General features: G+C 41.2%; 2 protein-coding genes and 1 long non-coding RNA gene across 4 annotated transcripts in view; 1 reads left to right on the top strand and 2 right to left on the bottom strand.

Annotated features, from left to right (window-relative positions):
• The window catches only part of LOC127142979 (uncharacterized), a 26,362-nt gene extending 2,646 nt beyond the window's left edge, over positions 1-23,716 (top strand). Inside the window, exons 2-3 of the long non-coding RNA XR_007814142.1 lie at positions 18,022-18,371; positions 23,037-23,716. This is a non-coding gene — a long non-coding RNA (uncharacterized LOC127142979). The remainder of the gene's footprint in view (positions 1-18,021; positions 18,372-23,036) is intronic.
• On the bottom strand, positions 3,716-20,884 carry slc17a6b (solute carrier family 17 member 6b). The gene is made up of 12 exons (XM_018686295.2): positions 19,899-20,884; positions 18,103-18,358; positions 17,164-17,282; positions 14,695-14,809; positions 13,602-13,689; positions 13,409-13,495; positions 12,855-12,997; positions 12,605-12,754; positions 11,651-11,783; positions 11,187-11,297; positions 9,657-9,784; positions 3,716-7,738 (listed from the first exon to the last, which is right to left on the bottom strand). Exons 1-12 carry the CDS (start codon positions 19,970-19,972, stop codon positions 7,397-7,399), a joined length of 1,746 nt encoding a protein of 581 aa, XP_018541811.1. The 5' UTR covers positions 19,973-20,884; the 3' UTR covers positions 3,716-7,396.
• The window catches only part of ano5b (anoctamin 5b), a 22,136-nt gene continuing 16,997 nt past the window's right edge, over positions 21,899-27,037 (bottom strand). For both annotated transcript variants that reach the window (XM_018686293.2, XM_018686294.2), the window contains 8 exons: positions 26,667-26,892; positions 26,380-26,558; positions 26,067-26,164; positions 25,162-25,292; positions 24,826-25,031; positions 24,539-24,729; positions 24,219-24,324; positions 21,899-24,130 (listed from right to left, as the gene is read on the bottom strand). In XM_018686293.2, coding sequence (XP_018541809.1) covers positions 23,906-24,130; positions 24,219-24,324; positions 24,539-24,729; positions 24,826-25,031; positions 25,162-25,292; positions 26,067-26,164; positions 26,380-26,558; positions 26,667-26,892 — 1,362 coding nt within the window. In that variant the 3' untranslated portion in view covers positions 21,899-23,905. The remainder of the gene's footprint in view (positions 24,131-24,218; positions 24,325-24,538; positions 24,730-24,825; positions 25,032-25,161; positions 25,293-26,066; positions 26,165-26,379; positions 26,559-26,666; positions 26,893-27,037) is intronic.

The raw sequence follows: 27,037 nt of genomic DNA, 5'->3' as shown, positions 1-27,037 counted from the left end.
GGCCTGATGCTTGGGTTTTGGGAAATCCCCCCCCTCACCAGACACACACACACACACACACATTCATACACACACACCTACTGCTGGCTCCCATCTGGTGTTAGGGCATTAAGAGACGAGCCTGAATAAAGAACTACTGGCACAGGCACATGCACGTCCATGCACAAACACACACATACTTCAATTCAGGTGGTTTAGCTGCATTCATTGAAAAAAAGAAGAAAAAAGACTCCCTCCCTTTTCTTCTCCATGTTTGCAATGTTTTAATCCTCTATTCAGCATCATCCAGTGCTGCAAACTGAACTGTGCTCCCTGGTTTTTGTCTCAAATATCAATTCTTACCAGAGCACAGAGGAGGAAATGAAGCAACAAGTATTTTTTGTTTGTGTAAAAACCTAAATCAGACCAAATAATAAGAATTAGAATAATAGAATATCAAGAAATTGATCAAATCAATTAGAAATCCTGAGATTCACTTAAGCGATCATTTCCACAGGCTTCTTTCTCCTTGAATCATTCCAGATATTAATTGAATGCCTTACTCTTGAGTGATGGAGGAATTTGTGATGGAACCAGCAGAATCTTTGGAGTATTTTAGGACAGCCATGTGTTTGTGATTCATCCTCGTTTCACTTTTGAGACAAAGAACAGAGAGAACATTCTGTACATACGTGTACCCGCAGGTTTCCCACCTCCGTGCACGCGATCTTGCATCATACTGTCGCGTTTTCCTGTCTTTCTGTGCATGTGTGTGTCTGTATGTGTGTGATCTTGAAGGAGGCCTGATGAAGGAGAGTTTCTGACTTCCTAATATTAGAGTGCCTCGCCCCAGAGGCTCCCCCTCGACGAGCCTATGACGCACTTCCTGACAAGGTGGTGGCTGCGTATGAGGAGAGGAGAAGGAGGGTGTTGTTGGTGGTGGGGGGAGAAATGGGTGGGAGGTGGGGGAGCAGCTAAATATATACCAGCTGTGCTGATAGTGCTGAAGGCTGGCATGTGCAACCAATCATGCTTCCTGACTCGTGCGGGAGGAGGATCCTGCTGCTGTTTTCAGAGCCAATCGGCACTGATCCAGAGCCCGTTGCCCAGCATTCGTGCAGAAGTGCGACGTATAGAACTTAGAGGATCGTTAAAGGTCCTGAAATCTGCGATGCCACGCTGTGTCTGTTATCTGCATTTTACATATCTATGCACAGCTCAGCGAACACGCCCGCAGTTGTGTTACGCAGTGATCCTTCATTGAGCACCATGGACAGCTCACGTGTGGATGTATGTGACTGTGGAGGAAGCTGCACAATGTTAAAACCAGTCAGTAACCCCAAACAAAGATGTTCCTCTGTTAGCAGGTGAAATTAAAGGGTGATTCTGAAAGTTTTTAATTATTAATGTGGTTTGGGAAAAGGCTGGTTAATGCTCTGCATGTGATACTTTCATTCATTCATACCTAAAGTGATCGTCGTGTGTCCATCTCAGTCTTAAATCAATATCCTATCTAAAGACGAGCTCCCTCTTCGCCCTGTGACCAGCTCAGAGGTGCTGGAGGCACATTGTGCAAATCAGGAGCTTATTTATGAGCCACATAGGATCTCAGGGGCCCGAGCACAACATGTGCACAGCCCCCCCCCCAAGTCATTAAAGAGTGATTTTGGCATCTACTTCCACTCCCCTCGCAGCCCCACCCCCTCCACCTTAGCTCCCTTGAGGCTGTAGCAGCACCTGCCCCCCACCCACATTTGAACAGCCATTTAAGATGCTGAACATATGCACACGCACTCTCTCAATTTAGCATCCATGCTGTCAGACACGCACGCCCACATGCTGTATTTATATACGTGATGCAAATGAAAACATTGAAACTCAAGAGAACGTTGAAAAAGCTGCCCGGGTGACGTCTCTCTGCACAAACACTTGCATCAGTACCCAGGTAGAAAGAAGAGTTTTACCTGCGCACTGAAGCAGTGGGGAGTTTTTGTATAATTGGTGGATTGATGGCCACAGAGGGTTATGGGTCACCTCGCTCACTTGCACCGAGACAGGATGACGGTTCTGCCTGGTTGACTGTGAGAAAATACCATGTAGGGGTGGGCTGGTGACACGTTTATTGAGCCTGTCAAATTAACAAAAGCAATGAGCTGAGCCGGGACAAGAGTCACAATAACACACACACACACACATGGACAGAGGATGAGGGACACGGGGCATGTTTTAATATCACCTCTTGCAGAAGTTGTGCATCAATCAAACGTTGATCTCTGTGTCACCTTGGGCTTTTCAGAGCTCCTGCAGAGCTGTTTGACGTCAGAGAAGAGAATGCAGTCTGAATTTTACTTCGCTAACACCAGCACAGGGATCCATACAAAAAATGACTTTATAAAGCAACATGAAGGTTCAAATACACAGGAAAGAGATGAGATGTGTAGTTTGTATATAGCTTCCATTATCTCTTGCACTTCTTAAGTTAATAATTAGGAATTAAACGCACGTATCTGAAGCAGATTATTTACAGATCCTTGTCAGACATGTTGTACTACATGTAAAAATACTCTGCTTGAAATAGCAGTTTGCCTGTGGTGTGGTTTTTCCACATCACACTTGTGCTTGTTGTGTATTGGACCATGATTGGTGGTTTCTAAACTGGTAGTGATGTTAAAAAAATCCTGCCAGTACTTGTACACGTCAAACTCTGCCCATAAATCATCCTTCACAGCGAAGGTCGAACACTCGTTAACGAAACACATTTCTAAGCGAAGGAGGACTGTAATGTTTCCTCTCTGTTTCCTCACTGCAGTTCTTAAAACCAGACCTTTTCAAGTAGCTTTGTGGAAGAAAAGTCACTCTTAGTGTGTGTCCTGTCTTTGGTTAAGTTTTCAAATAATAGTTTCATACATTAGTTATGAAAACTGAAAAAAAAAAAAATGCTCTGCTGACCATTAGAAATTGCTGAAAGTCTACTTTGAGTGGAACAGGGCATATTTTTTAAAATCTGCTTTTAGTGTCTGAAGGAACTAAGAAATGAGTGAAATGTGTCCATTAAAGGGTTAAAGGAAGATTTAAATCTCAATGGCACATTTCCTTGAAAGAAACAAATCTCATTCATCTCTACTCAGGCTCAGGTGTAGTGTTTTGTTTGCTCGTGTCTCCTCTGATTATCATCTGTGAGAATGAGGCTTTGTTGGCGGAGGTAGGGGTCGGCTCCTAAATCGAACTAACACCTCCAAATAGCTCAGTAAGTGCTCCTCCTCCCTCTCATCTCCATTAAGAGGTTAGAGCAGTCAATAGGTCCAGCCGAACACTGGGGACTGACCCTATTGATTTCACCGACAGGGAAGGAGGGCGGCCATTAACTGTGCACTTCCTGTGGCCCCGGTGGAACAGCTAAATCTAAAAACTGAAAACCCCACTGTAATAATGTTTCACACTGATCCCATGTTTTGTTTTAAGTAAACTGTATTGATATTGTATGTTTTGAATAATATGATAGAGAAACAACCTTCATCCTGTGACGAAACAAAGATCTAACACAATATGTGCTTTGGCAGTCAGGCCTCATTAATGAAAGTAGCATCCTGCGTATTAGCAGCATTAAATGTGTCATGTTTACCACAGAGTGCAGAGTCTGAACCTTATCCTCTAATACAGAAACCTGTCATGATGAATGTTACAGTGGGCTAAAATGAAACACCTAAAAGTACAAAAACAGAGTTTTAAAACCAGATCAGTTACGATTTTCTTTTATTCAGTTTTTCGTTCAAAATTTAGCACATGGAAAAAATGCACAGATACTAACTAATCCTTCTTCAGTGCCTCAGTTTCATGGTTTAGTCCTGTTAGCTTTTCCAGTGTCAGTCAGCTTATTACCCACAGGTGCACTAAGCAGCTACATGTATTTATAGATGTCTGCAGACCTGCCTCACTGAAAACCTCACAGGGCCCATTCCCAACATAAATTCATGTTAGTCAATCAACACAAAGCAAAACTATACATCCATTCACAAAATGATATATAGATGATCTCCTCCTTTGTCTGGGAAAGTCAGTGGACAGCTTTACAGAACTTTACAATGAGTCTCAGTTCATTGTTTAGCAGCTAAAGAGACAGATATTTCCCTCAGGAGTGGGTGAGGACCAAAAACAGCGCTCAAAGAGAATGATTGGCCAGGTAGCCAGAGAGACGACTCCAAATGTTCCAGAAATGCTGGATTCATAAACTCTTTGCTAAGAAATTCACCGTATCAACTTAAAAGATGACGATTCGTCAGTGTTGTGTTCGCAACTTGTTTGTGAAGTGATCAAAGAATCAGTTATTTATGTAGCTTTGACATAAACTTGTGTCATTAGCAACATATGAATACAGCATTAAGTGGAGGGAGGAAAGTGTAGGAATGATCAAGTGGTCGCAAGGTTGACAAAACATTTTATGCTACGTTCTTCAGAACTGTCTGACTCTATTTGTTCTCATTTGTTGTCCATACAAATACTCGGGACACACACACATTTGTTTGCTTGTTTTTTTTTTTTCTTTATCAAAAAAAGGATATAGAGTATTTCATTTTGACATCAACAAACCTCTCAATTTACACAGCAACAGAAGCCATAGAATCACACTGTAACTTCAGAGGCACAAAAACAGGAAACTTTTAACTACTTCAGGTTGCACATTTGTCATTTGTTGAAAATGTAGAATCACTTGGTTAGGTTTCATCCTTAATGTCATTGAATATCGTGACAATGGAATCAGGGAGGAGGTACATGTGGATAAGTAGGGCAATGGGGGTCCAGCCACAGAATGAAAAACATTAATCGAACTAAAACCTGAGGAAAGAGAGAGAGAGAGAGAGGGAGGGAGGAAACAACAGCACAAAGTCCATGTGGACCACACCAAAGCAAAAACAGAAACATGAAGAGGACGAGCGTCCGCCTCTCAGACGGAGCTCGTTTTATCATTCTCATCTGGTGAGCAGCCCCGTCACAAACTCCTTGCACTGTCTTGTTGTCAAAGACGTTTGTGTTGGACTCTATTACTATATTTTCATACATACAGTATATTTCTATGTTTTTTTTTTCTTTACAAGTGTTTATTTTCTACATTTGTTATCACAAAAAACACGACTTTTAAACAAATGCTTAAAAAAACAGTTACATAATGACTGTTTGTGACGCCTGACCAGAACTGTTACTATGGATTTATTGCTTTGTACACTGAGTAATGTTTTGGTGCCACCTGCACACTGGGGGTCCATACGCTGGAACCTCACTGCTGATGGTCTGTACTCCTTTAAAAATATTTGACTTCCAGCTAAAACCCAGCTCTGCTCTTCACCTTTGGTTAATTGTGCAAAGAAATTGAAGCATCAGTAACAGTTTCTGAGACAAAGACAAAGAAGTTTGAAAGAAAAAGGAAACAAAAAAAGGACAGACTACAAATTTCACTTTGTTCCATGCATAAATACACATCCACACACATCTATATTTGTGAAGTGCTGAGTTAAGGTCTCCACAGACAAGTGACAAATTAAACAAAAGGCCCCTTCAGACCTTGTCAGTCAGTGTAAGTGCAGAATGAGGACGAAACAGATCCTGGAGACATGGTGTGTTCGCTTGCTCGTCCTACTCTGGACCCTAAAACACTTTTCATTGCCAGACTCCCCTAGGTAAAGGCAGGTCATTACATTATACATTAATTCATAAAATGTCTCTTATCACTTTCCATTCTGTAATGGAAATGGACAAATGGCAGTTTGTCCAAATTGCACACATTTGTAATGGCCACTCCCACTTTATCTTTTCTGTAAATAGAAATCTCCTGTTTTGGTGATTGGTATTTATGTAAAGTATAGATATATGTAAACATTCAAATACTTGTTTGGGAATGTTCACTTCAGCTTCTGTAATGTCACTTGACATTTTAAACTCACCTCCCTTTAGCTTTAAAGGCCCTGAAAGCATATTTTCTCTTTTGAAAACTCAAATTCCTGCTAAAATCAGAACAGTTTTAGTTATTTCAGTGTTTTATTTATTCTTTTTTTACAGTGGGTGGGACCCAGCTTGAAAAAAGTGATTATGTAGTTCAGCATCTTTTGAATCCGAGTCAGATGATAGTTTATGGGTTGTTTTGTCACTGTCAAAGTCCTGATGAAGCAGACTGAAGCAGAGTTTTTTCTTTTTGATAGAGAAAAACTTTTTCAGGGGCTTTAACACGTGCGTTATAAATTACTCACCTGTCCCTTTGATCATGTAAATATCTATTCATATCTATTTTTAAATATTTTCCCTTTAATTAATAACATTTTGTTCTAATATAGTAAGACTCTCATACTGATTTTGGCTAGTCTGTACAGAGTCTTTGCATTGCACAAACTCTTCATAAGGTCATGTACGACCATGAATGTCTTGGACTAACAATGTCTAAATTTAATCTATAAACTCATATATATATATATCTTTACTCTGCACCTCTAGATATCTCTGTTAAATATGTTTTATTAAGACAAATCTTTTGACAATGCATTGGTACAACTAGACTTCTTGTGGCTTGACAGTAATGTAAATGTATAACAATGAAAATGGCTTTACTCCTGCACTACACTGCTGAGATGTGACAGGTCACAAACGCTAAACTCAAACTCTCAACAGCAGAGGTACCAGGTTACAAAACGGATCACGTGTAGCAAACATTTTAAAGACAGTTTTAACCTTTTACGCAAGTGTGTAACCAAACGGTCGTCAAAAGTCATCACGCCACTCGTCAAGTCTCTACAGCAGGTCACTTACATGTTAAGGGCTTAGATCTACACACACAGAAGCCGTGGATAAGAAAACAAAACTCATATTGTGCATTAAAAGGACACACTACTCTGAGTGTATTCAGGAGGGATACAGTACAATCTATATCAACAGAGTGTCTAGTTTCTGTTTACAATGCTGTGCAGTGACATATCTATACACTGTAATGGCTGGTTTGTAGGACGTCGTACTGTAACAGTTAATTTGATAAATAAGGGGTTGGTTCTGATGGGCAGCTTCTACATAACCCTACAGGCTCCGGTGTGGTCAGGAAGCCTCGGCTGATGGGATGAAAATGTTCACGTTTACGCACAATTGCACTCCAAATAAATATATCTATTATCAATATGCATAATAATACATTTACAGACTGCCAATTTGATATGTGTTAACACCTCTATTAATCGAATATCTTTAAATTTTCTATATATTTTTGTAATTTTTACATTTAGTTGATCATTTTTTAGTTTTTTTTTCTTTAGAATTTGTGCAAACAATACAACAATGGATTGTAGTTTTTCTCGTTTCTCGTTTGTTGATATTTTTTAATGACTAAACTGATGCACACTCAGGAAAATAAGTCTACTCATGTGTCGGTGAATGCACGTTTGGTCTAGGAGTATCCCTCATCCTGCCTGTATCCGTAGCCTCCTCCTTGTGCTTCTTCTTGGACGTACTCCTCTGTTTTCTCCCAGCCGGTGGCCCAGCCTCCATTCACCTGCGTAGTCGCCCCGTACGTCTTGGCCGGACCCCCAAAAGCACCATAACTCTGAGTAATGTCGCCTGTCTCTTCCGCTAGCTCGTCCTCGTCGATGAAGCCACACTTCTCCTCGCTGGTCAGCTCTGGGTCGGCCCACGGCTGTTTTTCTCCCGAAGCAAAGATCCCATAGAAGACCACGCCCCCATAATGCACCAGGGAGGCAATCAGGAACACATACTGCCACTCCTCTCGAGTCTGAAGCAGAAAGGAAAAGAAAATGTCTTTTCAGTCCCCTAAATTTTTTACATTTTCCCATAAAAGTAACTAAAACCAATATTTTTTTATTATTTTATTTAAACTTTTTTACAATAAAACAAGCATACACATATTGGACATAAGAGTTTACACAAAAATAAAGTACAACATGGCAGGTAAGATTCTAAATTGTAGAAATAGGTCTCATCGTGCGACACTAAAAAAGGCTTCCATACTTTCTGGAAATGACTTTGTGAGTAGGATTTACGGATCTGTTCCATCTTGATAATTAAGAGCATTTCATTGAGCCATGGGGATTTCCAATTTAAAAGTATTAATTTTTTAGCTGCAACCATGCCTGTTTTAACTGCCTGTTTTTGATGGGAAGAGAGGGCCGTTGTCTCTATCACACATAGGAAACACTGAATCAAAGTACAATCTGTGTATGATTTTAAATTGAATTAGTCTATATCTAGAATTGATGGAACAGCTATGTATTCGCCTGACAGAGGGATACTCAGTTCTTCAGCCCAGGCATCCCGAAGGTGACTGGTGTTTGTTGGTGTTGTGAAAGCCACGATAAAGCGGGAAATCAGGTGTTCAGAGTTTGGATGTAAGAAAAGCAAATCATAAAAGATATGGCTCTGTGGTTTGACTGCCAACTCTTGTATGTGCTCTCTAACTTGAAGATAACGATAAAAATGTGACTGGGGGAGGTGATATTTAGTTTGGAGCTGAATTTAATATTTATGTAATGCAGCTCAATCCCCTTTCCCTCCAATCGAGAAACACTCTAACCATCAGTGCAGGTTTGAACAGGTGATTGTATGCTATAGGAGAGTGCACTGAAACGCAACACAGGGAGAGAGGTTTCCAAAACTGACAGGGATTGAACTTTTAGCCAAAGGGGAGAAACAGCAGACCAGTCATCACAGGAGAAGCCGTTTGCAGCCCGATAGTAATGCTTAAATACAGGGAGGCTCAGGCCAACCTTGTTTGTGAGGGGATTTATGTGCCCAGACAAATGAAAGGATAACTGAATGAAAAACGATAATTGTAAGTAGATAGGAAGGTTTTGGAAAAGGTATAAGCAACCATTTTTATTGCATTAATGCAGCCAATCATTGAAAGGGGAAGCAAATTCCAGTTCCTGTTGTTAGCTTTAGGTTTGTCACTAAAACCAAAGATGAATAGATTCAGATACAGTCTCTGTGCTGTAGATGCTGCTGCGTTGCGCTGGATGACTTGTTCCTTCATCGCCAAGGTGCTGCAAGTCCCCAAACAAACAAATGTACACTTTACTCCTGTTTGACTAACATTTACTGAAAGCCACAGTTCCCAGGGAAATATTTAGCCTTTTTTTGATCATTGCTTTTTGATAAATGAATTTGAATCTTTGTGAACCCACAGAGCTTTACAGCTGAATTTTGGGGAAATGGCAATTTTGCGAATCTATTTAATGGAGTGTTGCAATTAAAAACGCTGATTATCGGGCTTAAATATTTGACACATCGTAAATATCATAACTTTAATGTATAGTTGGAACATGCTGATACAGAACTCATACACCACCGTCACACATTATTTTACCAACCTTAAAGCCTCTTATAGTTCAACACAGATATAACAACAAAAATACATTTATTTGACGTTTCAATCGACCACAAAGGTAGTCACTTTTTTAATGTGCAATATTTGTTAGTAATTATAACTTCACAGGAGGAGTTATACTTGTCAAATACATTAATGAACACTTAGATCTGCTTACAAATACATTATACATAAATTATGTATTAAATCTTTATGCACAGCTTTTAAATGTTTAAGATAAAGCGTCAGCTACTTATTTATGTCTGCTTATGACTTTGCACATATTTGAAATGAGAGGATCTAGTACGGCAATGTTTGGCGCTCTTACCTTGTTCTTTGTCATAGCACCAACAATCAGTGGGCACACCATCCCAGACAGGGTACCCACACCGTTAGAGATGCCCATTAGGATACTGGCATAACGTGGAGCAATATCCAGGTGATTGACATTAAAACCTGGTGGAGTAAAAAAGAAAAAAAAATATTGTTGCTAAATTTTACCTTGTGAATTATGAACAACTCGAGGCAACAGATTTAAATGTCAAACAGAGGGAAACACTGTGACCATATGCGTCAAGTAATAAAAGCAACAGATTCACTACACAGTTGTAGATAAAAACAGGACAAATAGCGACGATGGTGTTGCAAAAACAGGCAGCAACCAACTCGCCACACATCCTCCTCCTCCCCCACCCTCCCTGACTGGCTGAATGAGTAAGTGTCCTGCCTGGCAAACCCCCCGGGGACAGCTAGCACTGAATTATTAAACACTCCAGGAGAAAGCTCAAGAACAACAGGCAAGAAACTGATTTTGCACTCAGTCCCAGACCTCTGCATCCTGTGTAGCTGAGCATAATCATGAAAGGATCTGTTGAATGAACAGCCAGAGGAAGCTGAGAGGCTCATTTTGCCAGTCAGTGAAAATGTGTCACAAGTAATATCTGAAATCTCATATCTTAAAGCTAATTTTGATTAAGTGCTTGAATTATTTGAATTTTGGAAATGATACTACGTGCATCTGCAGCATCGTATTGTCAAATAACAGCAAATATACCACTGCTTGGGACATTTACAAAATCGAATTTAATTTCAAATACATTTTAGATTTTATAATCCCCACACTCAGCTTTCTGTTAAGAACACACAGTACAAACCAACTATTCAATCTCATCATCAAAGAAACTCTTTTACACTTGTACATGCTCCCAGTTTGTATGGAAACACAAACCACACATCAGCCTTTCAGTTATCCTCCAGAATTTCTCTCTTAGAAAAACAGAATTTACAAGGAATTTGGATTGAGAATAAATAACTTAATGAAGAACAATTATAATGATGCAATTTCTCCTTTTAGTGAGAGAATATTTAAATAGCTCCTAAGTGAAATGATATAAAAAGGTTTTTTTTAAAAACCCTCACAGTTAGCTTAGCTTAGCATAAAGAGCGAGAGCAGAGGGAAACCAGGTAACAAAGGCCCTCCAGGAAGTCTCTGCTCCAAGAAATACTGCAGCATGTAACACCCCATAATACCACAACAACTTTGCTTTTTAGTTTGAAGTAAACAAACGAAATATGTTTATTTCTGAGCTTTCCAGCTGCTGTTTCCAGTCTTTACTTTGAAGCCAGCCATCTCCTGGCTACAGGTTTATCATACAGAAAAGTAAATAAGCATTCATCCCATTAAAATATGACTTATTAGCCTTCTCTTTAAGACTCCCCAAATCCACCTCTGTTGGGAGAAGAACTATACAAAGACACACAACATTAGATCCAGTAAACCTACTCACATCATTTCAGCTACAGTGCATTGTATCCTAAACTGTACTTAAATGACATTCTGAATAAGCTGAGTACTAACCTGATATAGCAAATCCACTGAAGCCCACTGCCAGCACCAGGAAGGAGATGGCCACCCCTTTGCTGTGGGAATATCCTACCACCAGCAGCAATGTGGCCTCCATGCCAAATCCTAACAGAAAGAGACAGCAGGTCACACACACACAGACACACACAAAGCCCATAGGCTGTTGGTCATCACTGTGCCAATTGAATTAAGCATGATACATGGTCTGCACTCAATTACGTAAGTGACAGATATGAAATCAATGCACAGTCACAATCAGCAACTCAACTTGTGTACACGTATCGAACACATAGATTTTTACAAAAATACAAACACAACCATCTCTTAAATGCGTCTGTCAGTGAAGAGCAACTGAAAAAAAGAACAGTATGGATCTAGCACCATGAAAATAACACCCTGTAGCAGAGCAGAGGGAAGGTGTGGAAAATGATTTTTCAGTCTCAGCCCAGACTTCTCACCTCCACAGTTCATGATTTTCCTGACAGTGGTAGTTGTCAGGATGTTCTTGCTGCGCAGGTAGTCGGCCAGCTGGCCACCGATGGGCACGATGATGGTCATCACCAAATGGGGGAGGGCAGACAGTATGCCGACCTACAACCACATGCAGAAAATCAACCAAATAAGATGCAGCACATTAGATTTGTTTTGCACAATTTTTAGACGACAGTTGTTGCCTGTTTAATACTACTCCAACTTTTTGTAACGATCATTTTTTAAATCAGCTTCTCACCATGAGCAGTGTGCACTCTATGGTGAGTAGTAAATGAACATTTTGGACGCTTATGAATCATCCTCACTTTGTGTCATCTCTGATAAGCACAGTGTTGTCTGACAGTCCATTTTACAGCTGTAACACGGCACTGAGTACGTGGACGCATCATGTGTGAGAGTTTCTGAGGGCACTATGTGGTGGAGATATTTTACAGAGAAGCCAGGCAGTCATATAAAATGTAGATGCCATGCATATTAAAGTGTTAAAGTCTTTATTAGGCCCTGTGATAGACTGGCGACCTATCAATAATAGCTAAGCTAATAGCTAATCGTTGCTCATGTAGTCATGCTCATTTATGTTTTAAGCTTTAAGAGGATTTATCTTCCACAATATTAATTTCATGTGTTTGTGATAGTGTGATAGTCACTCGTTCTGCCATTTATGATCTTCCCAACTTTTCTATAGGAAACACAGGAACTTTTTGCTGGGAAAAAATAACCTTTCAAATCCTTTGTGAACTGATTTCACCTTGTTATGTAATGTATCAGCTGATGAGAACAAACCTCAAACCACCAGCTGTACCGACATTGACTTTGAATTGTCACATGCTCAGCTTTGTTTTTCACCATCACCCTCTATCGATCACACAATCCAAGCTCCATGTTTGCCACTTGCTCGCTGACTTGTGTCGTAAGCTCACCTTGCTTATCTCAAAGCCAAACACTTCCTCAAAATATGCAGGTTGGCTGATCAGCAGCAGGTAGAAGGTCCAGCTCCTGCAGAAGTTGGCTACAATGATTGCATAGACAGGCATAGAGGTGAAGAACTTCCTCCAGGGGGTCTTGAATTTCTGGGATAGATCATCACAGAGGGTTAGATTTTAGACGTAAATCTACATTAACCACTGTGACTGGATTGATTGATGGGTTTTCTGTGGGGTCTGTCCTCACCTCAGAAGGACCCATTAGCTTGGCACTCTCTCCAATGCTCTCCTCAATGTAGCAGCGTTCCTCGTCGGTAATGGTAGGATGTTCAGCAGGGCTCTCATAAGACACAAAGATCCAGAACATATACCAGAAGATGCCGAAGCACCCTGAATATCACAGACAGATTACATGTCAGAGCTTCAGATAATTATAGATGAAGTACCGCAGCTAGTTTTGACCTCATCAGTGCACACACACACACACACACACACACACACACAGTATTGGGCAGTCTGATCTTTCCAAAATGCCTAAGAGAATAAAACCCAGACAGGAAAGCTAACTGTATTCAGCCCAGGAAGAAAGACTGGGGGTTATTTATTGACACACCAAAACATTGGGGGAAGGAAATCAATACAGTCTGCCTGGATAAATCCATTTGACTTTGACTGGACTCTCTTGCTGTCAAGGTTTCAACCCAACTTAAAAACACTTCAGCTAAACATTTTTCATTTCCTGTTACCCTGTGCAATAATACACGTATGTATCACATGAGGGCCCTCATCAACCAATCTTACCGTAGACGTAGAACACTGAGGACCAGCCTGAGTACTGGACCAGGATCCCAGCCAGAGGCATCGCTATCACAGCACCAGCGTAAGAGCCTGACAGACAGAGAGACAAGAGAGTCAAAGCTTGGAAGCTAAAACTTCTTCACTAGTACAGGAACATGATCCCAGTTTCTAAATGCTAACAGGAGAAAGTATTTACCACAGAATGATATGGTGGCCAAACGACTCCTCTCCAGCGGAGGAGCCCACTTACTCCAGATGCCATGACAGGCCGGGTAGGTCACTCCCTAAACACACCACACAGCAACAGTCTGTTTTAATTCATGGTGAGGAAACATGCAAACAGTCAGCAAGAGCCATGTTTGGCTTAGCAGCAGCCAGTGGGATAGTTTAAATTCAGTTTACCAATGTGTTAAAATAAGTGTGTGAGTTTGTACAATGAACAAATAATAGGCCACATCTATGTGTAGTTTGCACCCATTTTTGGTCCAAAGAATTGTGGTTTCAGAACACATATAATAACTAACATAAATTAACATTTTCACCCCTGTAATTAACATGAGCAAATTGCACAGCACCATGAGCAAAGAGGACTTCACGAGCTGTTCATGGAGCAGAGCAGCCCTGCAGCTATTAAATGTTCATCAGTCACTAATTTGAACAAACTGTGCTGATGTAAAATACAATCTGCGTGGACTTTCTTAGGAGAGTGATGTAGGGCCACGACTTATTTGCATATCTAAGAACTGTAGTAGCAGCCTCCTGTATTTTCCAGTACAGACAAATTCAATTAACAGGTTAGGATTTAGTACACAACAGGCAGATATCTGGGTGTCATGTTCCACTATGAAGCCAGAAGATTGATGTGCGTTTGCATGTCAGCATTTTCCTTTTCATCTGTCTGAACACCAGCACTCTGCTGTTGTGTATCCAGGATACAAAGTGTGACAGTAAAAAAAAAATCAGCTGGACAATCCCACAAACACTCAGCTATAGTGGACTGGATCAATACGACTCATCTCATATTTCCTCTGGCTGAATATCCAGTGCACATAACGGTCTTTCCCTTCGCTGTCTCTTGGACTAGAATTTGCAGGAAGCCCCTTTGTGTCGTGTATCGTTGCAAATTCCCAACTATTCTCAGTCACAATAACAGAAACTCACATTAGACACATGAAGCCTTTACGTTCTGCTGATGGGGAGAATATGTTTATTTACGTCACATGCTATGACTTTTGTCAAAGAGAAGAAAGATTCACAAATTACACCCTTGGATATCAACAGTCTCTTACCTCCACCAGCCCTTGTAATATCCTGACAAAAATGACACACCCATAATGGACTCGGGCAGCCGAGGGAATGAACATGTTGAGTGTTGAGGTTAAAACAATGGCTGCACCGAATACCCTGAAAACGACAAAAGGCATTTTAAATGTAGCATTTTATATATATAGCAGCTCCTCCTTTAATTCTTTTCATCACACTATTTACAATTTTTACAAATTTTATTACATTGGATGAAATACACCTTTTGTTTTTTAGATTATTTAAAAATGTTAGTGGCCTTGGGTTTTTTATTTTTCCTTTATTGCACTTTACACTGAAAATATCCAGTGGTAGAAAGTAACTAAGTACTCGAATAGTTTCATTTTAGGTTACTTACTCCTAGTCCGTAACATCTGAGGGGAAAATCTTTCACCTCTACATTTATCTCTACACTACATTTATTTGACAACTGTAGGCAAGTCAATAGTGAGTCTACTACAGATTCACATTATCGAAACAAAATATAATCAACAAATGAATTACGATGGGTTACTATAGATTAAAATCCCCTGCAGCATGTAAAGTACTTTAAATTATCCTGACTTTAACCATTTGCATCAATAAAATGATCCCTACACACTGATGCATCAAAAATCTGAGTCAAATAATAATATTCAGTCAAACAGGCCAATCTGCATAATTAGCCTTCTTAAAGAAAATTACTTTTTATGTCATTTTGATGCTTTTCCACCTCAGAAAATATCAGTGAATTAAAATTATTCACATTTTTAGATGAAAGCTCATTACAATATGGCGCCTTTGCCTGTGTCTCCTTTTGAAAATTAGAGAAATCCGTCAGGTATAGGTGCTGACGCAGTTCGTGTGTCGTGTCCCCGCTTCTGATTGGCTCTGCGTCATACGCGCCTTTCTTACGACACAGAAAATAAATATTTTGAGCAGCAACGCCCCGTCAACTATCACGTCGATATGTACGCGTCGCCTAGCAACCGTTTTCACGTTGGTTACCCTCTATTTTTTTTCACTAACGACTAACGACATTTAATTTGATTTGACATTAAAAAAGAGGCAAGTAGAAGATTTAAACGTCGCCATTTTTACAATAACTATTTATTTATCACGATGTTGCTAATTATCCGGTAAAAAAAAAAAAAAAAAAAAAAAAAAAAAAAAAAAAGGATCCACGTAGGCTTTTTACTTTACATTTTCAGCCCATTTTTGAAGCTGAAACGGTTTGTTTTTTTTCTGTTGAATATTTTTGTCCTTAAATGTCGAAGAAAAGAAGAACATTAGCTTTATTTATTTCTTTCCTTTTACCTTGAGGGAGCAGCTGAGCGAGTGAAATCAGGCGCAGGGAGGGAGGACCAGGCCATCCATCCAACACCGAGCTATTTCTCATTTCCGTCACGTCCCTCCCGCCCCTCTCATCTGCACGCGGGGGGCAAGCCCTAATCCGGTTGAGACTACTGTTGGGCACGAGACCAATTGATTCGATTGCATCCTCGTGTCAATCAACGGCACGAGGAGCAGACGACAGGGATTAGGAAAATAAAAAATGCTTTTCAAGAAAGAAGACAGGCCTATGTAAAAATCAGGGCACAGCACGTGACTTCATAACGGGCTAATCTATACATATACCTTTAAATAATGACCATTATGTGGGCTGATATTAGGCTGTTATTTTGTCTTTTAATTTATAATCCTTCATTTTTAATAGCGTGTTCAAGATTTAGGCCTCTAGTGTTGAGATAAGTAGAATCATTTTGCCTTTATAGAGGGTGCTGTTACCACTAACGACTGAATGAGTCATGGTCTATTCACCAACATCCAATCCCTAAAATCCGCGCCGTCCCATTCATATTATAGCCTACTGTCTGTAATATAACGTAATTAGAATGACTTTATGCATTGGCAGTGCTCGTGTGAATAAAAGCCTTTGGCGACAAGACAGGGTCTGGTCTCCATGCCCTGAGAGAGCGACAGATTAGACCCGGCTCCCCCCAGGGAGCTCATTAACAGGTGGCAGGACGCCCTGACACCGGGGGCTGCAGGCCTGCCAGCCCGGTGCCCTCCCTGCAGCTCTGCATCACTTCAGAGCAGCTGACTGTCTGCTGCCTTTATCATGCATGATTCTCAGCTTATAACTGTGAATTCATCCAATTCATCATTTCGATCAGGATGACACCGTTTTTTATGTCTTCCTTTGGCTGTGTTTGATTTTGATTTTGATTTTTTTTTAGTGTTAGTAACTGAATTTATTCCAGTTCCCATTTGTTCATTTTCGTTTCCAATCTATTTTAAAAATAACAAAGAAAGGAAACACACGGTGAAGAGAGTGAGAGTCGCGCCAACTGCTCAGTGATTTCCTTTAATAGGCCAAAAATCTTTTTTTTTTTTTTTTTTAATCACAATGATTCATCTGCCAAATGAATGAGGCTGTGTTGTATTTATGGTAATTCACGGGGAGTGCCGCCTACCTGTTTGCTGCGAGCCTGGAGGATATGTATCCTCCCGGGATTTGTGTCACGATGTAGCCCCAGAAAAAAGATCCGTGAATCATTCCCACCGTCTCTGGATCCCAGTTGAACTTGGCTTTCTGGAAAATGATATGGAAAATAATAGCAGTGATTTAAACAAAAAAAAAAAAAAAACACGCACATGAACATAACGCTGGCGCTGAATAAATGAACATTTATTTTGGGAAATAAACGGAAAAGCATTGCTCTCTGAAGGGAAGGGAACTGATCTAAAGGCAGGCCTGTTTGTTAAAGGCCTGTACCGGTTTATTTCGATTAGATGACATTTGAAAAAACACAAATAGGCCTTTATGTGTTAATTTGACCGAAATATGTTCATGTTCTATCATGGATTCACACATCGAGACATCACTTTAAACGTGTGTGTGCATTTTAACCTCATACACGTGCCCTTTATCTGAGCACGTGCTCTAAAGGAAATGTATTTTAAAATAATGTCAGCCCATGTTTCTGCATGATTTAGGCTCCACACTCAGATACACTTTGACTTTTAATCCTTTTATAATGACATGATGTGGCCTACAACCCAAAGTACACAAGGTATAAAAGCAGCTGACCTTATAAAACATGATCATCTCTATGGTGCATTAACGGTTTTAAAATATTAAGGCCTATTTAAAAAAAAAAAAATCAGACAAATATGCGTTTACATTTGGAGAAAACCAATCACTCCTGATTAGCTGGGGTCAGTTAAGATTTGAGAAGTAATGTTTTGGCCTGTCATGGCAGCAGGCCTTCACATATTCTGTATCTCGTGTGGAGAAATTCACATTCCTGCTTCTCCCTTTCTCTTTCTAGATAAACCAACACTCAGGTGTCCTGTCCTGCGTCTCGTGCCATGCAGTCTGCGTGGGGTTTTTTTTTTTACGTTTGCCGCACCTCTTTGATGATGATCTTGCCGTTCTGGTGGATGGTGCTGTTGTTGACCATGCCCACAATGGCCACGCCCAGGTTACACCGGATGCCGAAGGAGATGCAGAAGCCCAGGCCGCTCATGATGGCGATGACATAGCGGCGGGGCAGACCGAAGCACTTGCAGTCGCACAGCGGGGGTTTCTTCTCCGCGGCCTCCCGGGGCCGCCCGTCCTCCGTCAGCTCGATCACGTCCCCGGTTTTCTGTCTCCCCTCCATCACCCTGCAACAGCCAGGTGAGGACAACACTGTCTACTGAGGCCCGCCAAATAATAACATGACACCACATGAGAGGATGGTGCTCAAAAACAAACGCACACTTCCTCCTGTGATAGTGAGAAATATGTCTGAGGAGGCCTTTCTTCATTTCCACTTTGTATGAATATTTGATCATGCACTGGATACTCGGAGCGTAGGTGGTTTGTTGTGGTTTGTTTGTCTTTCCGGTCAAGACAGTGCACGAGGCGGTTCTTGCAGAATCACCTCAATCATAGCTCGTATCTGTGTGAGGCCTCTGTGCTGTTTCTCACTGAGTCACAGTAAGATCGTCATGTCTACGAGCTTCAGATCAGATGGTACAAAGAGACACGAGCAACGAATTAAGACCAAATAAGATCAGCTATTAAGAAAACAATCCAGCAAACAAACATGGCCTGTGGAGCTGAACACGGGCGAGTATGTCCCTGACTGTACCGCATTGCAGCAGCCCCGCTCACTTTCACACTAATTAGCATTCACGGGACCGAGCAGCAGCTCCAGCCTCCAGACACACGTCTGTGGGCATTCCTCAAAGTCCCCCCCCGGTCAGGAAAGTCACATTTATTCACCACACACTGTTTGTCCAAATGCAGGATTAAAAAATGACGAAACATTTAAATTCCCGAGTCTGCAAACGAATGAAAAACCTGGAGGATCATTTAAATAGAAATGACAGAAAAACAATCGAATAAAAAGCGAGTAGGATCAGAGGCCTGGTCAGGAGAACACAGCAACTGTATTTTCTCTGAAAACCTCCTGGAGACTAAATGTCGCCTGATCCTCGATAAATCACCAGTTTAACTGTATTTCTCCTGCAGATTTAAAGGAATCAAACACAGGAAATGCCCTTTAAATGGAAGAATAATTCACAGGGGAATAATCTAAATATAGCTGAAGTGTAAAATCGTATTCATTCAGCTCCAGATGCAGAAACTACCAGGAGGTTTCTATGGAAGAAAAGGTGGTGGTTTTAAATGAATATGGGACAGGTTCAGGTTTATTATTATGTGTGCGTCAGTGGCCTTTAAAGAAAATGTGAAATGCGTTATAAATTATGAATGAACCCCAAAACATTTCTGCGCGCGGCCTGCACGTCCTGTATAACCTGTCCGCTAATGATATTCACGCTCAGCCCTCCACCACCATGCATCAGGATGGACTGGACTGTGTGCACGGCGTTTTCATCCAGTGGCATCTAGGTTCATCCAACGCCCCCCCCCCCCACCCCCAACAATCTTCTCTCTCTCTCCACTCACACACACACACACACACACACACACACACACACACACACACACACACATTTGATTGCATAATTTTCTTCTCGCTTCTTTAGAGGTGTGACTAAGGATCCCTGTCAGTTGTAAAACACTTTTTAGGTGGCCCGCAGACCCACACATCACCGTGGCTCGTGTCTAGTTCAAATCCACCATGCACATTTAAAGATCAGGTAATTCACACGCGCCAGTCAAGATGGAAAAAAAACACACACTGCCTGTCCTTACCTGTACACATGACCCAGGGTCTTCCCCGCAAATTCCTTCACCCCCGCCGTAGCTCTCGTCTTCACGGACTCCATATCCAGTTTCTGTGTGTAGGCCTGTTCGCTCAATATTATTCTTATTATTTTACTGCTTAATCGTCATGTTACGGCGCAGGATGGCCGACAGCTGCGGCTGCGAGGAAAACAACGAACGAAGTTCTATTAAATCTGAGCCCAGGGAGGAGACGATCCGGCAGCAGACGAGTCTGATTTTCACAGTCAAAGTGCTGAAGCAAAAACACCTTCGCGTAAACAGGAGGGGGAATCAAACGAGCTGTGCGCCCTCATCCACCACCACCAGCTCGTCCCCTGCCTGGCGTACAGTAGCCGCGCCGAGTGCCATCACGACGAAAACGAAAAGGAGTGAAAGTGATAGCCAGCGTCGTCGAGCGATATGGATCTGTGTCCGCGAGAGAGAGAGAGAGAGAGGGAGGGAGAGGGAGAAAAGAGAGAATGAATGGAAGGATTTTTCTTTACAGGAAAAAAAACCCAGAAGCTCAAAGTTTAGAAAGCAGGAGTGGGTGTTTGAAGTAGCCTCAATAAATCAAAGAGGGAGTGAGGCTGTATCGTGTCTCCTGTGGTGAGCGCAGGTTCATCTGACGTCGTGTTCAGCACCGAGGTCAGCGACAGCAGCTCCGCGTTCAACATCTGGCCAGCTGCTCAGCACACACGAAGGCCAGAGACCAAATATAACACGCTAACGCACATACACGAGTCTGTTCCTGTTGGTAATTTCATAAAACATTTTGGAGGTTGGGTGGTGGAGGAGGAAATGTTTCAAGGTTCAGTCAGAACCTAAATAATAATTCAACTCTATTTCGATTCTGTGGTTTTATTTTGCGTATTTATGCTTAGAAAGTATTTTTTTAAACAAAAAAAAAACAAGGATAGTAACCCCCATTTATGAAAGCTGCAGCTCTCCCGAGGGCGGTGCTATGGAAACCAAATGAGCAGGAGTGGATTCCACCCCCCACCCCCCCACCCCCTCATCGTAGAGGTCCATCAATAATTTAAGCGTCTCCCCGATTTTTCTCCCCCTCGACAACCACATCCTCCCACAGAAACATGAACAACATTTTGGAAAAATGTTTTTTGTTCGTATTATATGAGATTGCAAGGATACATGTCCCTCTGCAAACCAGACTTAGCCAAATAATAAAACTACTAATGCACTGATGATAATAATAATAATAATAATAATAATAATAATAATAATAATAATAATAATAATAATACACCTTTAAGGTAGAGCATGGCCGTGTGATAAAGAGATAAAAGATGGGAGAAAGCGTCAGTGCCTGTCTTGTTATTTGTGGGTATTGGGCGCCACCTGGTGGTTAGACATCACCTCCTTCTAACACAAATGTAAGCTTTAACATCATTTTTAATTTCTTTTCTTTTTTGTGTAGTTACTGTGAGGTGATTGGTGCTGAATTCTTCTGTTGTCCTTTAATCTCTCTGTATTCATGTGTATTTTGTTAGATCATGTTTTCTATATTTTCTTAAAGTCCATCATATTCAAAAACGTGTTCTGCTTATTGTTGCTTCACTGTGATGTTTGACCTTCACTGTGTTTGTAGAGTTGGACACTAAAGAGTGTTTTCATATTTAAGTTCCTCTGTGCTCAGAGGTTAAAGTCAACATGTACAAACAGGACCTCCGGACTTCTTTGGACGTCACTTGTTGTCCAACATGTAACTCGCACAGTGTGGCTTTGGAAACGTCGTCATCTTCAGTCATCATCATCTTAAGTGTGTTTTCTTTCTTCAGGAGAAAATGTGCAAGAATTACTTTATTGAACTTGTTTGTTGAGGACAGTTTATGTCTTGAAACATGTCTGGAGGTGATCTTTAGTTTGGGGGAAGGTCCATGACTTCTTCTTGACCTCACCTGTCACACCTGTTTGACCTGGTTTATCTGCTGTTGTATAGACTTGAGTGAGGAAGTAGAACTCAAACTAAACAGAGTTATTTCTTCATTTATTGTTAATATTAACAGCTTTATGACATCTCTGTACAACAGGTTACAGTTAGCTTAGAATGCAGCTGACAGAATATTTACATAACAGCGATTCATGCTCATCAAACCAGACAAACGATGACTCTGCAGAGACTAACAGCAGCAACAAATGATATGAAACAGGTTTTGAATTCAGATAGGAAACTCTGTTGTTACAAAATCATACAAAAACAAGTAAACACAGACATTTAAGGCATTTGTTTGTTGGGAAAAAACATCATGCAACTTGCTCTAACCCCTTGCAAACATTTGACATCTGGATACTGTTTCGACAGGTAACGCTCAACAAACATTAGACGATGTTTAATCCTGAGGTCGGAGTAAGTCAGCCTTACTGTTCTGTCAGCTGGAATCACAGCTGCATTATTTACAGTATAAATCACAAATAAGTCTCAGTACAAAGACAGAAAAATCCAAATCCATGTTAAGCTAGATTTTTAAAAAAAGCCATACTGATAAATTAGAAATCTATTGTTAAGAAATGTAATCAGATGAGATTTTTACTTGTCTGGGCCCTTGACAAAGTAGTATATTATAGCATAAAATGTACTTGAACTGTCTGGACTAACACTGATTGATAGTCATTTAAATGAAGCTGTGAATAGTACAAAATAAGAAATTAGGTGTTGCAAGTAAATGATAATAAAACATCTTAAAAAGAGGATTATGAAGTGACTCTAAACACAAATGCTTCAGACTACACAGCAGAAACAGATAAATAAATTAATTGCCCTACCACAAATTTAAATAGATAACATATCTACAGCAACACTTAGTATCCAGCTATTATATGAGTTTTTTTTCTTCACTGAAATCCTCAGTCACATGGATTCCAACCAGGGCACAAGAACTCCTTCTCTTTTCCGTATATCTCTGAAATCAAGGTTACAACTGTGTATGTCTACAGCATATCAATCTGATCTGAGAACAGAAATACAGGCCATTTATTATCCATGTGAAGAGTAAAGCTGACACACGATCAACCTGAACTCATCCACACAAACTGATTGTACTAAAACAGAGGATCTGTCCAGAGATCTTCTAACAACATTTTCTTCATGTGATCTGTTCTTTTTGGTAGAAATCTTATAATTGTCCCGCAGCAGGAGCAGGGAGGAGGAGACGAGCACGACGAGCCTGCAGCTTCTGTCTCACCACGATACGACTGACAGGGTGGATTCATGGCAGTGTAATGGAGGTACTTGGTTTTCAAATGCACAGTTTTTAAAAAGAGCTCTTCCCTAAACATAGCACACTCAAATAACAGAACTGACAATCTAATAGCCCAGCTATAGATCAGTGGAACTAAACATTTTGTAGCTACCAATTCTAAAAGAAAGTAATCTGAGGAATAAGCACCGCCTAGTTAATTTTCTTATATATATCAATGTGTTTCATATCTGATATATTTGTAAGTTTGAATGTTTACTACATTCATAGTTAAATGATATGAACTCCCAACCACAATTACCATCAGACAACTTCACAACTGACACGTACTATATATTCTTGTCCAAACCGTTCAGTCCTTCGTCTTGTTTCTCAGTAGAAGAATCACACGCAGAAAATTAAATGAATAATGCCATAACTAATTACACCTAATGTCACATCTTCAACATCAAAACCCTATCAGCACATACAGAGTCAGTCAGTCATGACAAATGGAGAGTTTGAATGTATCACATGTATCAATGTAACACCTTCCAATGATTTTTTATGGCACAAAAAAGTTTCATCCACTGTAAAAGCTGATTTAAAGTATGTGAGCGGAGTAAGTTGTTGCATTTTTTTTTTTTTTTGGTTTCTCTGATGCCTCTACACAGATCCTAATACAGGAGTATATCTTGACAAATGTTAACGTCCATTTAAAAATAAAAGATAGTAGCGTTTTTTTAATCCCCCAGACAAAAGCCCTTGCATATGGATGTTCTCAACAGACATGTCCAGGGGCTACAGGCACTCAGACAGCACTTCGTGCTTGTCTGACGTCAAGGACATTTCTGACTGTGGCTCCGTGATGAAACTGGCGCTCAGCTGGAGTTTGAGCCTCTCCACCTCGTAGTTATGCAGGTACTCCTGAATCAGGTAGCGTTCCCGTTTAATCCGCGCCTTCACGTCCGACGGGATGTCTGGGATCATCCAGGCCACGAAGAACTTCACCACAAACACCACATGCTGCAGCAGGGAGGGGATAAAGAGTTCAATCAATTTTCTAAATGGATTCTGAGCATTTATTCTTAGAGTGTAAGAAACTGTGTCTTACTTCCATGATGATGATGAAGGCCATTTTGGCTGCCAGGATGTGCCAGAACTGCATGGTGCGAGCGTACGCATTCTGGTGGCCTGAGGGGTAACGATAGTCACGGTATCTGTACAGAACAAGAGGAAGAAGGGCATCATCCAGGGAATAATGTATATATTCATATTCAAATATACTGTTACACATCAGTAAATGCTATAGCTGTTTGTGCTTCAAAACTAACAGCCCCAACGACAAGACAAAGATAAGCAAAGCAAAAGATATTAATGCAGTCAGTGCGTTTTGGCCAGAGGCTGATGCATAACAAGCTCTTCCCCTGGTACCTGCAGGTGGTGGTCGAGTTATCCAACCAGTTGTCAGTTGTCAGGTTCAGCATGTTGTGTGAAGTTATATGTGAGATGGTGTATATGGACAGGCTGTTGTTGACGTAGTCCTTCATGCTGGCCTTTTCACTGTAGGCGTACAGGTAGACCATGCGTGGGATCATGTCTGAGGTGAACGCCATGATAAAAGCCTGCAAACAAAACAAGCACATAGGGCTGTTAATAACATGTTTGATGTGAAGAAGGTTTAGATTTGCATTGTTTTACATTTACTGACAAAAACTCACGTTGGTAACAACGGACAAAATGGCCACCGCGTTGAGGATCTCCTGCCACGCTCCAATGTTTCGAGCCTTGGATGCCACCGGTCGTCTGAACTGGGTAGTGAACTTCCAGGCGTCCACCCTGATCTCCAGGATGTTGTTGAACAGAGCCAGGAGGGGAGCCAGGGGGAAAGAGGCCACAAACAGAGTGATGAAGCCAAACTGGATCACTGAAACCACAGAGTGGGGAGAACAACACAGGGAAATGAGACAGCTGGCTGTGATCAGTGAACATTCCCTGACAGAACATGTGACCTGTACTTTCACACATCACACAGCCAGACCAGTGAAGTCTCTCACCCATCTCCAGGTACTCATAGAACAAGCCCAGCTGGCTGAAGTTCTGCAGGACGTGGTCCTGCTCCCAGCGGCTGTAATGGTTCTCAGGGTGGTGTCGCCCCTTTCTGCTACTCCACCAGTTACGCATCAACCTATCAAGGAACCCATGAAGAGGAACCATATGTCAATCTGGGAACAATTAACAACAAACCGAACACCAGACGTTGGATTTGCACAAAATCAACAAGACGTTTCCAGAGAGTGATGATGAAGAAATGATGAGCACACTAACTACAAAATTAATAGTCACAGTTCTCTGTTGTCAAGATAAAACTAAAATCATATTCTGCTAACAAGTTCCATATGTTGTACACACAAGTGAGACTTTATCTCATGGGAACAAGTTGTTTAAAGCATGAGTCAAGTCTGGGACAGCCCCTCAGCACTTCTAATTTAACCCACTATTAAATAGTTTCCAGCGACTGCTTGTTTTGTAGGCATTCCTCCAGACGCCGTCAGTACACTCATAAACACACATACCCTGACTTGATGTGAGAGATTTTTATAGATACTGATTGCTGTGAAATCTGTGCACTGAGCACTCAGGGTTGCATCTGAACATCTGAATCTTGTCCAGACTACGGAACCAATCATGGATGCAACCCCTGACATGAGCTGCGGTTTCTTAGCAAGGTTCCTAACTGAGTGAAATGACCCAGAAGTATCAACAAGTGGCAGCCAAGATTGGTCGAATTCTCTAAATGCTGAGGAGAGATACTTCAGCGCTTCCTTTCTTATCTCCTTCAGCATAGGGGACACTGGACCATCCTTTACGAAAGGACATGGCCCTACAGTTCCCTGCGTCAGCAACACTTAAAGCGAAAGTTGTAAGGACACAGCACATGACAGAGACTTGATGGACTCACGGCAGCAGGGCCTCCTGAATGTTCCCCCATAACTGTTTCCCAGCCATGACGATCACCAGCTGTGTGGTCAGCTCAATCAGACAGCCTCCAGGGTCACACTAGGACAGAGAGAGAGGTTTTTAGTTTTATATAACACACTTTTATTTGACTTCCTGTTAATAGCCCTCAGGTCACTTGTAGAAAAATGTGGAAAAGCTGCACTTTTCTATGGGAATGTTTACTTCAAGAAATACATCTGAGCTCAGCACACAAAGAAGTGGGATTCAAATATGATTCTTTAAGAGATTGAGAAGTTAGAGCCATAAAATCTCACCTCTTCATTCCTCAGTCTGGTGGAACTGCCAAACATGTATGAATAGTTCCCGGGATAACCCACAAACTTGCCCTTGAAGAAGGCCACGTAGAAACATGAGGAGTAGTAGTTGACAAACTGGAACAGAAACATCTTCATGGTCAACCTGTTCTCATACTCGAGGTGGGTCTTTGGGATTTCTGCAGGAAGCAAACAGTTTGCAGACGATTTCAATCAACAATCAACACTGGATGGTAGGGTATGAAAAGACAAAACGATGACAGTGTTGTACTGTGAAACCTCCTTACCCAGATCAGTGATCCAAATGGCCACCCTCTCATAGAAAAAGTTGAGGATCATGATGATGACAAAGTTGATGCAGGAAGCGGTGACAGAAGTCGCTAACTGTGGAGTGATGAATCTGCCCACCAACTGGATCTTCCTCATGGGGTCTTTAATGATACTTGCAAAGGCAGCATACACGGCCAGCCTGTACGCGATGACCCCAATAATACAGGCAACTATCAGAGAAATCTGTGGAGAGCACACACACATACAGAGCTGTTGACCTGGAATAATGTCACTGAGTGACTGTGTTTTCTTGTTTTATTTTGTTAATGACTTCCCTCTTGTGTCTCTTGTGGTTTTACGTCCTGTCTTTGTGGTGATCTCCCGCCTG

Source organism: Lates calcarifer, linkage group LG2, assembly GCF_001640805.2.
Source record: "Lates calcarifer isolate ASB-BC8 linkage group LG2, TLL_Latcal_v3, whole genome shotgun sequence".
Lineage (NCBI taxonomy): Eukaryota > Metazoa > Chordata > Actinopteri > Centropomidae > Lates > Lates calcarifer.
The sequence above is the reverse complement of the archived record's forward strand: the minus strand, read 5'-3'. Positions and strand labels throughout refer to the sequence as shown.